General features: G+C 39.7%; 2 protein-coding genes across 3 annotated transcripts; both read right to left on the bottom strand.

The window, feature by feature from the left end:
- Window positions 1-8,768: 8,768 nt before the first annotated feature.
- On the bottom strand, window positions 8,769-14,189 carry LOC108596419 (V-type proton ATPase 16 kDa proteolipid subunit). Of its 2 annotated transcripts, XM_017982136.1 has the most exons (4): window positions 14,084-14,189; window positions 13,221-13,335; window positions 9,236-9,425; window positions 8,769-9,118 (listed from the first exon to the last, which is right to left on the bottom strand). In XM_017982136.1, exons 2-4 carry the CDS (start codon window positions 13,303-13,305, stop codon window positions 8,914-8,916), a joined length of 480 nt encoding a protein of 159 aa, XP_017837625.1. In that variant the 5' UTR covers window positions 13,306-13,335; window positions 14,084-14,189; the 3' UTR covers window positions 8,769-8,913. The 2 variants fall into 2 exon arrangements, with proteins under 2 accessions (XP_017837625.1, XP_017837626.1); XM_017982137.2 differs by lacking the exon at window positions 14,084-14,189 and having other exon boundaries at window positions 13,221-13,427.
- A 627-nt stretch (window positions 14,190-14,816) lies between these two features.
- On the bottom strand, window positions 14,817-17,172 carry LOC108596416 (heat shock protein 75 kDa, mitochondrial). Its single transcript, XM_017982131.2, has 3 exons — window positions 16,959-17,172; window positions 15,151-16,903; window positions 14,817-15,078 (listed from the first exon to the last, which is right to left on the bottom strand). The coding sequence occupies exons 1-3, from the start codon at window positions 17,089-17,091 to the stop codon at window positions 14,904-14,906; spliced, it is 2,061 nt and encodes a 686-aa protein (XP_017837620.2). The 5' UTR covers window positions 17,092-17,172; the 3' UTR covers window positions 14,817-14,903.
- Between the last annotated feature and the right edge of the window lie 26 nt (window positions 17,173-17,198).

Genomic DNA, 17,198 nt, shown 5'->3' with positions numbered 1-17,198 from the left:
GCGATTGGAAAAGCGGCTGTCTTTTAATATTTCTCGTTAGCTTCCAAATTGAAAAATCACAGTTATTGTCTGTGCCGGCTCCTTCCAGCAGGGTGTCGAGGTTCTTCTGTCGGGTCTTGGCAAGAACCCGACGCAGCCTGTTTGTAATGCTTGCAAGAAGCTGTTTAGTTGCAGGATCACCTGACACTATATACTGCCTTCTGAGGTGTCTTTTTTGGTTCAGCAGTGCCCTTGCCTCCAAGGTTAGTAGGGGCGCTCTTCTAACAGCGGGACTGGATTGGTGCTGAGTTGGTGTAGCTCGTTGCGCAGCCTCACAAATCGTGGAGGTGAAGGAGTCAAGATAGGCTTCCAGCTCATCGCAGGTGTTGATGGGTATATTGAGTAAGACAGCGGCTTCTATATGTGCTTTAAAAATGCTAACGTTTGCTTGGGGTGGCAGCATTTTAGCAACTCCCTTGAAAAATTGAGCATCTTCATCCAACTCAAAGAGCAGTGGGAGATGGTCAGAAGACAGCTCAGTCAGTACTTTGACTTTCACTTGTTGCTGTCTGAAGCCTTTTGAGATGCCAAAGTCAATGGCACTGGGAGTGGCGCTCATACGATAGGGATAGCAGGTAGCTTCACCAGTTGCTACAATGTCGATGTTCTCATCAGATAGGGCAGAAGACAGAACCCTTCCTCTCGCACACATTCTATAGTTACCCCACCATCTATGCTTGGCATTCCAGTCGCCTGCCGCAATAAACTTATTGCCGAGTTGAGTGAGAAATGGCATAATTTCAGCCTCCGTCCACCTAAAGGCAGGAGGGCAGTACACCGAGGCAACCTTAAAATTTCCTCTATTTGCGGAGAGCTCAATGGTGACAGCCTGTATATGATCTTCTGAGTGTATGGATGAATGTTGATGGGAGATGGATGATCTTATAAGGATTGCAGCTCCACCATGCTGTCTATCATCTGGATGATTGGCAATGTGTAGGACGAATCCTGGGATCCTGAAGTTGGACCTAGAATTAAAGTGCGATTCTGACAGCAGGAGCAAGTCGATGTCATGAAGTTCGATGAAGGCCATAATCTCGTTAGGTTTCGAGGAGGCCCCATTGGCATTCCAAGCTGCTATTTTAAGCACACCCATTATGAGGAGCAGGGGGGGAGGAGCGCGTCTGAAGAACCGCATGCATTAGGGTCTCTACTAGGGACATCATTCTGTCAAGTCTCATGAATAGCTGTTCCAGCTTGGCTTCCAAATTAGTATTTGCAGTAAGGACAGGGGGAAGCGGATGGTTCTCCTTTGCTTTGCGGGGCTGACTGCGTTTATCGTTAGATTGGTCGCCTCTGGCCACACTTGCAAAAGTATGCTTGCCAAAGGTAAGTGCAGAAGTATGTGATTGAGGATCGCTGTTTTTCGGTTGCTGCTTATTTTTAAAAGCAACTTGGAGGTATTTTTTGCAGCCCTTAAAGTTGGCGGCATGGGAATTGCCGCAGTGATAGCAGCACCTAGGGTCGTCCTGTTGAAGTTTGCACTCCATGGTTGGATGGTTCTCTCCGCATTCTCTGCATATGTGGTGTCGTGTACAGTACGCCTTGGTGTGGCCGTACTCCTGGCACCTATGGCATTGCACAGGCTCGGTTTGTTTTCGAGGCTTTTCCCAGCTTACTTTGTGTCTGCAGACAGTGGACATATTTTTAACAAGCTTGTTGTTCTCTGCCTTCTTGAGATCCACAAATCTTATGTTTAGCGGCAGTTGTGTTGCCTTGTTGCGTGGGGTATATATACGTTGAACACAGTGACCCTCTCTCTGAAGGCACTCAATTATATCTTCTGAAGGGACATCATGATGCATATTGCGCATAACTATGCGAAAGGGCCGGTCTTCCGGCAGTTGGTGGTGATGGAAAAGGATTCCCTTATCACGGAAGTGCCGGGCCACTAACCTATAGGCATCCGAGGAGTTGCACTGGACGGCGCATTCATTATTAAAACATTCGTATTTACCTGAGTTGGCCACAGCAAAATAATTAGTGTGTATAGCTCCTGGTCAGTGCACTGCTTTCCTTTTCAAAATGTGAGAACGTCTGCATCGATTCTTTGGAAAGTAAGTTGAAGATTTTCAATCTTTGAGTAGACGTCGAATGTGCTATTGACTTCCATTTGGATTCTCTGCACTAAGTAAGCGTCTAACAACTCATCTTCTTCATAAAAAAAAACCGTTCACAGATTGAGATGGGCCTGAATTTGGTGATGAGCATAAATTTCCGGTAGGATTTATGTCGAATATTCTGTCCCATATCGATTTTCAATGATTCACTGCATCAGTTTTTAGTTGTGCTGTTAGTGTATGTTGAAAACGAGGATCCAAAAATAAACACAAAATCAGAAATTTATTATTTAATAATGTTTTTGATCGCAATCGCCCTTTGGGCGTAAAAATTTCCATAATTATTTTTTTTTTAATGTTTTTTGCAATAGGCCAAAAACCAAGCAATAGTTTTCAATAAATTCCCAAAATGATTTTGTTTTTAGTTGACTCAATTTTAGTTAAGATATCTTTAGCCACTAACAAATCGTTTAGCATCGTGTAGGTGGATCCCCATCTGGTTGGACAATCTAATTGCGGCATTTTATCTGTGTCAGCTCGAATATTTCGCGAAACCCATTTGATGTTTTTCTTATTAAGTTCGCCATGTTGCGACAATTAAATTGATATTTTAACATATCTGGCGATTTGGTTACATCGAGAGCAGCATGTGCAGCACAAAGGCAAACTTACATATTGCCTATTAACACGTTCTGCACTTTATCTATATTTTCAATTTTTTTTACATGTTGCCTTAAGCATGTTGGCACCATTGTCAGATGTAATTTACACTATTTGGTTTAAGTATATATTACATATATTTATTTAAAACTTTTAAGACATCAGCGTTGAAATTTTTGGCTGTGCTCGATCCAACACCCTTAAGCTCTACCATGCCCTATATAAGGGATTTTATTTGACCTGAAGTTATAGATTGTGCGCTTATGCCAAAAATGTTTCTTGTTAGATGCGTGGCACTGTCTCTTTTTTTAGAGACAACAATTTATCACTCTCACTCACACACTGGTTATATGCGCTTTAATGCTTATTATTTGCCACTGTTTGCAAAGTTTTTTTGCAATGTGTTGCACTTAACGTAATTTTTTTCCGTCGGTGGCTTTAATGCCATCACAAATTGGGTCTACAATGTTCCTCATGTTTTCGGAGTTTAAGACATTGAAAGGAATGCTATCTTCTGTGACCAATCCAATGTATATTCTCAGCAATTGTTTTTTGTTCACTTCAATTTTTATTTGCGAAACTTAAACTTATTTTGTACATTTTAAGTAAATATTTTTTTAATTATCTTTACATGTTTTACATGTAGCTATGCCATCATCTACATTATTTTCAAAGTACAACCTAATATCAATTTACGCCATACCTCCTGTATCGCGTATGGTGGGTTAAAAATCAAACAGCATTAGCAGAAAAATTCAGTCTCGACAGCAGTCGCGACAGTATAAGTAGAGGACAGTGGAGCGACTATACTATACTATACTATACTATACCATACTATATACGTTTATTAACATTTAACTGATCATCCTTCTAGGGAGGTCAGCTGGGTGGCATCTTTTTAATCGTCTTCTCGTTGGTTACGCAGTTAGTTGCCTGGCTAATGCATTTGTATGGTCTTCGAGGCGTTCCACATATCTGGTTGCCAAATTTTGGAGTACGTCTCCAATCATCAGTCCCTGTTGCGGACATACCACGGAGCGCCGGAAATTTTCCTCAGGAATTGTGCTTGGGCTACCCATATATTGTTTAAGTTAGACTTAACGGCTGTGCCATATATTTGAATCCCAAACTCGACTGCTGCAGCTGCTTTGCTTTTCGTTGGCGAACGTTTTTTGTGTTGCTCCCGACTGCGACTTGCGATTTTCTCAGAAGCATAAGCAGAAGCATCAGCTCATTTTAAAAATTTTTTTAAATTATCAAATTTTAATTTTCGCCGGAATCGTTCAGGGTCTTCTGAACATAACCGGACGTTTAACAATTGGAAAGTGAGATATGGTACAAGGAGCCTTAACAATTTGCAATTATTAAAAAAAAAATTTACAAAACTATGATATTACACGGGTAGAGAGATCAGTGGGATGTATTCTCCTTGGACGCCGGAGAGGTAACGGTTCGGCAAGACTGCCACAAGTCTGTCTGCATATGGGCTTCTGTGGTGATTTATTTGGTCCCCCACCGGTATAAGGCGAAGATCCCTTTCAATCGCACAATTGGTGACGTACCATGGGAGTCCACATGCAAGTCGGGCAGCACGTGCCTGTACCACTCTCAACCTGTTCAGCTGGTACTTAGAGCCGGTGCCCCATACTTGGTCCGTAGGTCCAAGTTGGCGTTATAATTGCTCTGATTAGAAGAGCCTTGGTTGAAGTTGCAAACAGTCAAAGCAGTAATAAGTCGAAATTTTGTAACGGCTCCTGTAGCTATGCAACAAAATAAAATAATAGCTCAAAAACAGTGCATACTTTTGAGAAAAATTATAAATTATTACCAATTACTATAAATATATTTTTTAGACTGGCCAATCGTCTACACAAAGTGCTCGCCCTCAGGAAACAAATGCAAATTGGGAACTTGCTCGACAGCTTAGGGACAGATGCCTCAACCAATTACTCCTTGTGGCAAATAACTAAAAGGTACAAGACGCTACCCACTACAAAGTCAGCTTTTCGGGATCCTGCAGGAGGCTGGTGCCGCACTAGTCGTGAAAAAGCAGAAGTATTTGCGAACAGTTTAGAGCAGCGTTTTAGGCCACACGACTTTGCGCCAGAGAGCAATCGCCGAATGATTGCTGAATCACTGGAAACGCCGTTCCAAATGGCTTTGCCTGCAGATTCTGTCACGTTGAACGAAGTGAAACATATTGTATCGAAGCTAAAAGCTAAGAAAGCTCCAGGCGAGGACTTGCTGGACAACCGGACCATCAGGCTACTTCCAGACCAAGCTCTGCTGTTCTTGGTTCACATCTTCAACAGCATTCTGCGCGTGGGATACTTTCCGAGAGCTTGGAAGTCGGTGAGCATTATCATGATACTAAAGCCAGCAAAGCAACCATCAAATGTGGACTCATACCGGCCTATCAGTCTTCTTCCTGCTTTAGGTAAAATAATGGAGAGGCTGATCCTGAACAGAATGCTGAGCGTTGAGGCTGTTACCAGTGCGATGCCCAAATTCCAGTTCGGCTTTCGAAGACAGCATGGCACCCCAGAGCAACTACACAGAGTAGTCAACTTTGCGCTGGAGGCCTTGGAGGAGAAAGAGTACGCGGTGGCTGCTTTCTTAGACATCCAACAAGCGTTCGACAGAGTGTGGCATCCTGGACTTCTCTACAAAGCCAAGAAATTGTTAACACCACAACTGTTTTTGCTAATAAGGAGCTTTCTAGAAGGACGCTCTTTTCATGTGGCGATCGAGGGTTATAAGTCGTCGAGCTGTTCCACAAGGCAGTGTGCTTGGCCCCACATTGTATACAATGTTCTCTGCCGACATGCCAACTCACTCATCAATCACATCACTCGCACAAAGGGATACACTGGTAGCAACCTATGCTGACGACACCGCAGTGTTCACCAAAAACAGTTCCACATTTCTGGCCAAAACTGGTTTACAAGAATATCTGGACGCTTTTCAGGAATGGACCAGAAATTGGAACGTGAGCATTAATGCAGAGAAATGCACCAATATGACCTTTGCAAATCGGGTACAGAGCTGCCCGATTGTCATGCTTAATGGTAGTGAGCTCTCCCACTCTTCGTCTCACAAATATCTAGGAGTCATTTTAGACAGAAGGCTTAAATTCGATAGACATGTCAAGTCGCTAGTGCATGCCTATAAAAACAAAATAAATCGAATGTCCTGGCTCCTCTCCGCTAAAAACAAACTGTCGCTGGATAACAAGGTGCGAATTTACAAGTGTATCTTAGCTCCGAGCTTATTTTACGCAATACAGGTGTACGGTATCGCAGCGAAAACACACCTCAACAAAATACGAGTTCTGCAAGCCAAGACGTTGAGGAGAATCACAGGAGCTCCATGGTACATGAGAACCGCGGACGCCAAAAATTGGCGACAGAATCCAAGCAATTGCCAAAAAATATACGGAGCGACTTGGAGCTCATCCGAACAGCCTAGCTAGACGCCTAACGCCGAGTCATCGCACAACAGTCAGGAGAAGATTAAAACGACACCACCCTCAAGACCTGCTGGCTCGGGTCTTGACCTAATGATCTCATATCCGCTTATATCCTAGGCACTAATATCCTCAATTTATATTCAGTTTATATCTATTATTGTTTGTTTCATAATTATCCTTTGTTATTATTGATTTTTTATTTGATTTGTTTAAGTTGCCCAATTAGGTAACAGTGCACATATCCATGCTCCAAAGAATCAGAATACTACATCAGCCATACAAAATAAAAATATTGACAGAAAAACACAAAAAATAAATACATACTATTACAACAAATAGATTTATTTAGTTTTTAGAAGCATCAATAATTCAAAGTAATATGTAGGATTATAATATATAAAAATATATAGACGCGTAAGAGTATAATGAACATTCAAAAATGAATGCGAGAGAAATCAGACCCCAGCAGATACAGCTTGAAATTCAAGCAACAGGCAAACAGGTCAACAGAAAAATGTAACTCAAAATGACTTAGGCAGCGAACTGCCCACATGTTAGATAATGGATAACAGGTGCACTCTCAGAGGCCCGTTTGAGAACTTACTACTGCTTACCTTCCATTGTTAGGCACCCAATTCTACAACATATCTATTAAATTTATAAAAATAAATCCTCTTTTTTTTTGGAAATTAGAAATTACAATTTATTTCATACAATGTCTGTTGTTGTTTGTTTTTTGATGTTGTTTCGAATACATAGTTACAATACAATACTCTAAAACCCTACATCGATAGTATAAGGAATAAGAATACAAAGCTCATGCCAAGTTTTCATCAGCAACTGCTGAACATTAATGACGTCACAGCAACAGAATTCTCACACATAAAGTCTCACCCTAGAGCCACCCCAAGCGAGCATGACACGGATGCTGCAACTTGGTCTGGCTCTAAAATTGAGAGTACATTATATACATGAGTGTGTGTGTGTGTGTGTGTTTGTGTGTTTTAACTCACTGTTGTTGTATTTTGTGCATGTTGCATGTTTGTGCTCTGGCAGGTGTTGAGGAAAACTTAGTCACTAGCGTGTGCAAGTTGGGAGCAGTCCTGCGCGGGTTGGACACCTCCGCAATTCTCAGCATCTTGAATGCATCGGCGACCAAGGGGCAGGTGGTTGGTTGCCCCCGTTGCTTGCACGGCGTGTTCTTAGGTCTTATTTAATATACAGATCGAGTTGATGTTGTTTAGTTTTAGTTTAGTTTGTGTTTTGTATAACTTCTAATTTGTTGGGATTTTACAATTTTTTTGTAGGTTGACTTTATGCACATGGGAGTTGTTGTTTATGTTTTATAAAGTCAGCGGATTTTTTTTAATAGTTTTTTTGTGTTGTTTGCACGACTTTTGTGTTGTTGGTTTTATAATTTTGCTACTACATTTTCATGTTAATATTTTATACATAATATATTGCCCAAGCTTGTTTTACCCCTCGTTTAATTTATGTCTTTGGGAAAATGTTTAGATAGTCGTTCTTCTTCTTCATAATGATTTGCCTTTTTTCTATAACAAACTTTCTTATGTTAATATATTACTTGTTATGTTTGTTTTTATTTTTTCTTTATATATGTGTATATATTATGTATTATTCAAATACCGTAATTGTGTATGTTATTCTTGTTTGTATTACAATTTTTTATGTATTTTCTTATCACAAAAAAATCATAATTATATATATATATATATATAATTTATTAATTTTTAATATATTATTCTTAGAATTGAACAATAATTAAAAATAAACATAGGACTTAGTTACATTTTGTATGCGTGTGTTTGTATGTGTGTGTTGGTGTGTGTGTGTGTATGATTATATGTAGTTGGTTGGTTGGTTGCAGTTTTCGAAGTATTGCCAAGAAATTGTTGCATTTTTGCTGCAGACTCACCCGCGAAGGCTTTTCACCTGCTCAATGCAAAAACTGCTTTCTTTGCTTATCAATTTGTTGTTGTTTTGGCCCTTTTTTCCTTGCTAAATTTGTTTGTTGGTTTTTTTTTGTTGCAGCTGCATGCAAAAATTTACAATTGCTTAAATTTTCATTCATTTTATATAGAGTTTGTTAACGAATTTTACATAAACACTAAACATTATTTAATAATAATGGAAAAAACAAATAACAAAAAGCACACATTTCTCTTGTGGAGCGCAAAATAATAATAAAGAAAAAAGAGACAATAAATTGATAAAAAAAAATGTATTACAACTTTATGAACTTAATTGCAAATATTGATTTGTTGTTGTTGCTGATATTAACGGACAATAAAACTAAACTAAACAGCACACCAGCAAATTAGCAACAAGTAAAATTAAGTAAATTGCAATAACGCGCAAACTAACAAACAAACGAACGAACGAAACCAAAACGTTGGCAACACTGGCGCGCCCCAACTCTGTTTCCAATTGTTTCGCTTAGATTTTTGGATGATATTAATTTAGTTTTCTTTTGCTATTTACAACGGCCACCAGAGTTGCGTTTCTTGTTCTTCTTGTCGTTGTTATTGTTGGATGGTTTATTTGATAAACTTTTTACTTGAAGTTGATATTGATGTTGGATGTTGTTATTGTTGTTGTTGGATGTTGATTGCTGGGCTGTTTTGTCTATTTGCGGCATGTGTGTTGATTGATTGATTGATTGATTTATTTCGTGTACAGGTAGATGGCCACAATAAGACCGTAGAGACCCAACACTTCGGCGAAGATGAGAATCAGAATCATGCCGACAAACAGTCTTGGCTGCTGTGCTGTTCCACGCACGCCAGCATCGCCCACAATGCCGATCGCAAAGCCGGCAGCCAGGCCCGAGAAGCCGACGGATAGACCGGCTCCCAAGTGTATGAAGCCCCTGAAAGACAATGATGACATTATATTATACAATTGCGTTTTGAATCAGTTTTATGGCTTTACACCATATGGAATACTATTACTATATATGGCTTTACTCTTCGATTTCGGTACTCACTTGAACAGGGTGTAAGTTGTGGGCAGTTCCAGAGCGCCAGCAATCAGGACAGCAACGACCAGACCGTAAATGGCAATGATACCCGCCATGACCACAGGAATGATGGACTTCATGATCAGTTCAGGACGCATCACTGACATGGCAGCAATACCGGTACCAGACTTGGCGGTGCCATAAGCTGCGCCGAGTGCTGCAAAGCGCATAAGGAAACAAAATGGGTTAATTCAATTGGAAAATAGTCCAGCATAAGGAAAAATCAAACAGTAACGTGAAGAATTTTGCAGTTAAATCGCAAGTGTAATGTAATATTCTTTACTTTTCTATGTCATAACATTTGATAGTCACATGATTGCTACTCAACAAGTCAGTCACACACACACACACACACACAAACTCACACGTAAAAAATGTACGTACTTGAGTCTTGTTAAAAGTAATTTTTATTCTCTCTATCGCTCTCTTTTTTTTTTAATCGTGCTCGAATGTTACTCTCATTACGATATTTGTTTGATAAGGCCACAGCCAGAGGCGGCGGGCAAGTGGCAAGAAGCAGAAACATTGCGGTCGACGTTGACACCGGCGCTAGATGTATTCCAGCATCTCTGCTCACGTGTGTATTTATATTGAAGTTGTATATTGTGTACTATATTGACTTCTGGGCTTTAGTCCTAATTAATTTGTTTCGTAACACTCCGTCGCCTGTGACCTGTATGAGCGAGTGTATAATCGAAATATTAAACACAATCCATAATAATAAGGAGTTAATTTTTTACTCAAATTATTTTGATGACTAGCTGGCTGGAGAGAGAAGAAGAGAGAGGAGATGTGAGCGCGCTACGAAGCTAGTAGCTATAAAAGCTCACCGTTATACGTCAAATTAGCATTGTCATGTGACTCGGTTCTCAATGTTAATTAAATTGTATTTTCCAACAACATTATTAATATTCAACGAGTGTTGTGGCAAGTTATAATAATGGCTTAAAGCCTTAATACATTTGCTTGTATTTTGTTGTTGCCATACACTGACTATAATATATGTATGCGAGCTTGAATAAACATTTTAAAATTTAGTAAACACAAAAAAAAAATAATTATAATTATAAATGGTAGCATTGAGATTCAATTGACTTTTTAAATTTTCTTAAAAGCGACAGACGCATGGCAGACATTTGCGTAGGTGTAGTGTTGAATAAACATACACATGCTCCACACACACACACACACGCTCGCATATATAAATGTGTGTGTATTTGCATAGCAGCATCAACAAGCAGCACATTTTTTCTTTTGATAATAATTTAACATACAATGTACACATAAAAATGTATTAAGAATATGCGAAAGCAAATGAATAAAAATATATACTTATGTATATATTTTTTTTCTTATAAATGTATACATACAAAACAAATTTGTAGCGTCACAATTGAGTGCGCACAACATTGATACAGTGTGTGTGTGTGTGCTTTTGTGGGAGATTGTAAGAGAGCGCGCGCCAGGGAGTAACAAGAGAAGAAGCAGCAAAAGCAGCTTATCAAATTATGTTCATATTTATTTGTTGTTTAAAACAAAATGAGAAAGTCAAAAACCAGTGAAATATACTAATTTAAAACGCACATTAATAAAAACAAGTTCATTATTTATTTAGCATGAATGAATTTACTGAGCAAATTTTGTTTCTCTGAACTGTGTGAATTACAACTTTGTTGTGATGTGCAAAAAGATCATCTGCTCTGATTAGATAATTTTCTTAAAGAACACACAGGATATGATCTAACGGATGCTCTTGCTTATTTTAATTACAAGATAATATACATATACATGAAGTAACTAAAATGCTAAGATACACACACTTTTATCTTGCCACGTTTATCACTCTCTCCCTCTCTTGTAGGTAAATTAAATAGGAACAGGGTCGCTACTCAGGCTCTAAGCAGCTGCTGCTGCTGCTGCAGTGTAAATTTATAAACACACACATTGACCAACACGTGATACAAACAGATTAAGTTTTTCTTTTTCACGCTTCTTCACATCCCACATAGTTTTCTATATACGTTGACATTACTATTATTTTTCTTTCTTTCTATGTAAATGTACAAGCTAATGTACATATCGACTACTATTTTAGCTACTGAGTTTGCGCAAATAAAATGCGTGACACGTACATACCAATGTATGTATGTATGTACGTATGCAAAATACGTGAGTATGATGCATATGGGTTGGCATTGTAAGGATTTAGTTGATTTCTTATTATCAAAGCTGAAAAATAATATAACAACAACATATGTTTGTATGATGTACATATGTATTTACCCTGATACACTTGAAGCAACGCCCATTGTACAGCTATGTGAATCTGAGTAAGTATGCACATGTATTGGTTGTCAATGAGTCAGAATTTGAGCTCGTGTCAAGTTAATTGCAATGTAATCAAAATGTAGAGAGGAAGCGTAAGCGTGAGCAAGAGAGAGTCACTTGAAACTCTTTAAAACTCATGTGATCGTGTGAGTAGCGTTGCCAGATGTGGAACAAAAATTGTACTTCAGTAACTGTTTAATAAAAAAAAAAAAAAAAATTATAATATCTAATGTTTGTAGACTGGCAGGCATTACATAAACCGCTACTTTGCATGCTTGTTTGCTTTGTGTGATATCTTTGTAACATGACAAGTACTATATACAAAGTTTTGATAAAACTAGACAATGACGCTAATGCGCTTGGTAAACATTTAAGCCGCGTATGCTGCCATATGATTGGATTTCCATTTGTTGGTGATAGGGGGGCGGCAATCACAAGACCAAAATATGATGCATGACATAACAATTACGTCACTGATTTGTTAACTTACGCTTGAATCGATAATTGCCATTAGAAATATACACACAATAGGCAGAGGCATGTACTCGTTTAGCATTGGCATTTTCTTCGTTGATCATTTTTGTGTTCTTCAATTTTAGTGTTTGCATTGGCTTATCTTATCGCATGCTCATTGATAAATAAGCCAGAGCCAGTTAGCTGCCTCAGGTGATAAGCGAATAAAAGTGTGTGCACTGCGATAAGGTCGCATGAAAGAAAACTTGGGACATGTGATGGCATTTTTTTCAGGTGCCGTTATAGTTCTTGGATTCGGTTATGGCTAAATCCAGGCATGTGATTACAATTATAATAGCCAGCAAGTCGATAAATATTAAGTAGAAGTATCATGTGCTTGATAACAAGTAAACAAATTGATTTCAAATCATATGAAAATGCTTTATACATAAATTTACGCACATGCTGGCTTTACAAATATTTATTACAATTGACCTGCATTGACCAATGTACGAGCGCTTCCCATGCTTTTTATCAAGATAAATAAAACAAAAACCTATGGTATGGCAACACTGAAAGTTAGTCTTGTGACTCTCGTGTGTGCCAGAGAAGGAGAGCAAGCCTCGCTTCGCCTCACAAAATTCTTTACACAAAAAAAATTGTAACTCTGTTTCACACAAACAGCGCTACATCACACACACACACACATACATGCACGCGCGCAATCTCTCGCTCTCTTTCACATTTATCTATGGCACGCTCTCTTTGCTGCTGGCCGTGCATGAGTAATGGTAATGCCGTTTTTAGCATGTTCAAAAGAAAGGCGAATTTCTAAATTCGATGCTATACAGCACTTTTGGGATTGCGTTAAATTGCACAAAATTTCTATGATATGAATGGATTATTTTTATGTAACAGCCAAAACTAGACTTAAACATTTTTTTTCGCTAGTCACGCGCACTTCAAAATGAGCAAAGAGCTCAAACAGCCCACGAGTGCGTATGTATGAGAGGTAGTATGTGCGTGTATGGTTAACACATACACACTTATGCATGTATGTGTAAAACTACAAAAATGCATACTTTTTTCTCCTTGTTTTACTGGCTAAAGCATTTACGTCACAAAGTGTTCGATTTTTCATTAAAAAAAGAATTATAATAGTGAAACTCACCTGAGAAGATGATGGCGGATGCTGCGCCCATAACACCGAAGAAGGGGCCATAGATTGGGTTGTCGCTGCTCGCATCTGAAGACATTTTGCTTTGTTTTTTGTCTGTTGTTTAAGGCTACAAATTGATAATCGAAATTTCAATTGGTTTCGTTTTATTGCACTTTATTACTGTTGATGTACTATGTATGTATTTATCGGCGTTTCGCTTTGCTTTGCAAGTTGAACCGTTTTTTCTTTCTTTATTTCTTATATATATAGTATATATATAAGTAAAAATTTCTTGCGCTGCCTTTCGAACCACAATGCTGCTGCGACGACGTACGATTTTCGAGTGAAACAAGCTGAGTGATTTTCATGTGGTGTGTATTTTTTTAGTCATGTGCCTGTGTGCGTGCGCGTGTGTGTGTTTAAGAGATAAAGAGAGCGCATGACTTAATAAGCTAGTATAAAAAGTCCAATTGGCAGTGACAATGCGCTGGAAAATTACACACACACAGTGACATGTTCTCACATATTCTTAAGTTATTTAAAAAACTTCATTTTGAACACAGTTTAGCGAATTTTGCGCGATTTTTTTTATTGTATAGTTTAGCTTTGAGAGCAAATTTTGCTCAAGGCGCACAATCGCTCACAGACGCACACTCACACAAACAATATTTGGCCGCTCATTGTCAAATACTGTGCGAGAGTGAGTGTGTGTGTGTGTGTATCAGTCGTGGCAAAAAATATTGTAAAATAACTATTGGTTTTTGTGCGTCGTTTAGCTTTTTTGTAATATTCGTCGCAGCAGCAATATTGATTCAATAGTTACTAATCTTGAGTTCTGTGCCTCATATGACTCCAGTAAGTTTTTTTTCACTCACGTGATTAGAAATCAAATTTAAGCGACTCGCTTCTCTGGCTGGCCTTTTACGGGTTTTTTACTGGCTCCTGTGGGGGCTTTTACGGCACTGAACTCCAACGTAGACTTTTCTTACGCTTTTATAAACTTTAGTCACGGGGGCGGTGGAGCTTTCAGTGTTGCCAATTAAGACTTGTTCCCGCAGTAGTGACAGCACGATTAATCATATGATTCGCAATAAGCCGATTATTTTGTTTGAATTGACGATTTAATTATATCGCAAAATGGTATTCAATGAACTGAATCCGTAATCGATATTATGGTCAAATCGTATAACTTTTAAAAATAACTACGTACCAAATGCCATAAAAACTGTGCCACACTTGGAGTATTTAAACTAGTCTACACAGATGGGCACATCCTTGACGTATTATTGCTAGGAAATTAGTTTTGAAATATTGTTATATATAGGTACCTCAGTAGGTCTTTTAAGTATAGTGGGTGACTACTGAAAAGAGTAACCTATTTAAAAAAAAAATTTTATTTTTATTTGGGTATTTGTTTGTTTATAAAACCTAACCTAACCTGACTATCGATGTTGGAGGAACTACTATTGTACTATCGATGAATATTGCTTGAGGTATCGTTGCTAGGAATTTGAATATTCGATCTACTCAATTTTGAAAAATACTTAATACTTACCTATTTTTTAATGCTGAGACATGCCATAGACAAATAAGAAAACGAATATAATATTGAATTGAAAATAGTTGCACTATTGTGTTTAATTTTAACAGCTTAAAATAATCATATCTAAGGGTTTGGAAATAAAATGCTTCAAGTTAGTATTTTTCCAAGGCTTTGGATAACAGCGCGTTCATATTGGTTAACAGCATGCGCGGATCCTCGGCAAGACCAGCTCCGACCATGGCATTAACAAAAAGTTGTTTCGTAATAAGTTGAGCCAACTCGGGCTCCGAGGTGCGCAAAGAGTTCAGCTTCTTGATAATGGGATGTCTGAAAAAGTACAATGAGTGGGATTAAATTGTTAATTATAAAGTTGCTTATAATATTTGGTGTGGCACTCACTTGGGATTGATTTCCAGCTCTGGCTGGAGTAGCGCAAAACGATTCTCTTCTGGAAGCTGATGGCTTTGTGTGCGTATAAAGTGACGCGCTGCAGCCATTTCCTCAACGGTAATCACACAGGGATGAGAATCCAGGCGCGCGGTGGCCTTCACCTTGGCTACCTGACCCTTGAGCTGTTCCTGAAGCCAAGGCATAAGGCTGTCCAGCTCGGTGGCCAGCAAACTGCCCTCGCCAAAGTCTTGCTGATTGGAAGCATCCTTGGACTGGTTGCGCATCTCTTTCTCCACAGAGACAAGATTCTTGTTCTTGAACTGCTGAAGTTGCATCAGCACAAGCTCATCATAGGGCTCATAGCAGAAGAGGACAAGTTCATTGCGCTTTTTTAGGCTCTCATAGTATGGCGAGGATTCAGCCAGCACGCGATTTGGTGCAGCCAGGTAGTAAATGTCCTTCTGCTCTACGCCAACAGTGCTGCAGTACTCTTCAAGGGACATGCGCGATTTGCCATCATCAGACTTGGAAGAGTCAAAACGCAGCAACTTGGCAATTTCCTGTTTCTCCGCACTATCCTGCGAAGTGACAATTCCCTCCTTGAGGAACAGTCCATAATCCCTATAAAAAGCATCATACTCTTCTGGCTGCTTCTTGGCGCGCTCTTGCAGAAAGCGTATAACTCGACTGGAAATGACGCTGGACAGCTTTCGTATGAGACTGCTGTTCTGCAGCAGTTCACGACTAAGATTCAAGGGTATATCCTCAGAGTCCACAACGCCCTTGACAAAGCGTAGCCACTTGGGCAACAGGTTTTCTGTCTTCGATTGGATTAACACCTTGCGCGTGTAAAGAGCGACGCCCGTGCTGCCGTCGCGTGACATCTCAAAGAGTCCAGGCTTGCCTTCTGGAAAGTATAGCACCGCATGTATGCTCACGGGCACATCTGCGTTGTAGTGTAGTGTGAAGCGTGGCGTATCGAAGCTGTTGCTAATGAAGCGGTAGAAGTCCTGATGCTGCTCCTTGCTGATGCTCTGTGGATCCAGCAGCCAGAGCGGCTTAATTTCATTCGCCTGCTTGCCGTTCAGCAAAATGGGCGAGCCCACAAAGTTGCTGTACTTTTTAATGACCGCACGTATGCGATCCTCATCCGCATATTCGCGGCATTCGGGTTTTAGATGCAGTACAATTTTGGTGCCATGCTGCACATCCTCCACCTGCTCAATTTCATAACTACCGCTGCCGTCTGTGGACCAGCGCAGACCAATTGCATCGGAAGCTGCCGCACGTGTATATACCTCCACGCGATTGGCCACAATGAAGGCCGAGTAGAAGCCCACGCCAAATTGTCCAATGATATTGGACGTTGCTTGTGATGACTGCGCTTGCTCCTTCAGCTGCTCCATAAACTGTTTGGAGCCACTGCGCGCTATAGTGCCAAGATTGCTGATGAGCTCCTCTCGAGTCATGCCAATGCCGCTATCTTCAATGATCAGCTGCATCATAGGCTTGTCCGTGGTAATGCGGATCTCTAGTGTACGATCCTTGGCCGCCAGCTGAGACTCATCTGTGTTACTTAGCGCTGTATAACGGAACTTTTCAAGCGCATCGCTGGCATTAGAAATGAGCTCGCGCACAAAAACCTCATGATCCGAGTACAGCGAACGTGCCACAATGTCCAGTAGCTGGCGTGTCTCCGCTTGGAACTCATGTTTGTCCACGCCTGCGTTTGCCTTGGGCTCCGTCGCAAAGTTACGCTGTGCTAATTTTGTTAAATTTTTAAGCATGGAAGTTACTCTCAATAAACTTGTGCTCACCTGCCCATGCCGGCTGACTCTTCGGTTGCGACAAATATAGTGCAAAAGTAGCAGTACGCTGTGATTGCCGGCATAAATAGCTTAGGCGACTTAATTGTCCAGACTTTGAGGCGAATGAACGCAGCGCATACATTTTAAAACTAAGTCTTTAATATATGTTTGACTAACAAGGTAATATGTTTAAAAAAGTGTTATTTAACTTAACATGTGTTGTGTTAGAGCTGGCACATAAATCGATTT

This window comes from Drosophila busckii, chromosome 2R, assembly GCF_011750605.1.
Source record: "Drosophila busckii strain San Diego stock center, stock number 13000-0081.31 chromosome 2R, ASM1175060v1, whole genome shotgun sequence".
Lineage (NCBI taxonomy): Eukaryota > Metazoa > Arthropoda > Insecta > Diptera > Drosophilidae > Drosophila > Drosophila busckii.
This window is presented reverse-complemented; position numbering and strand designations above follow the sequence as displayed.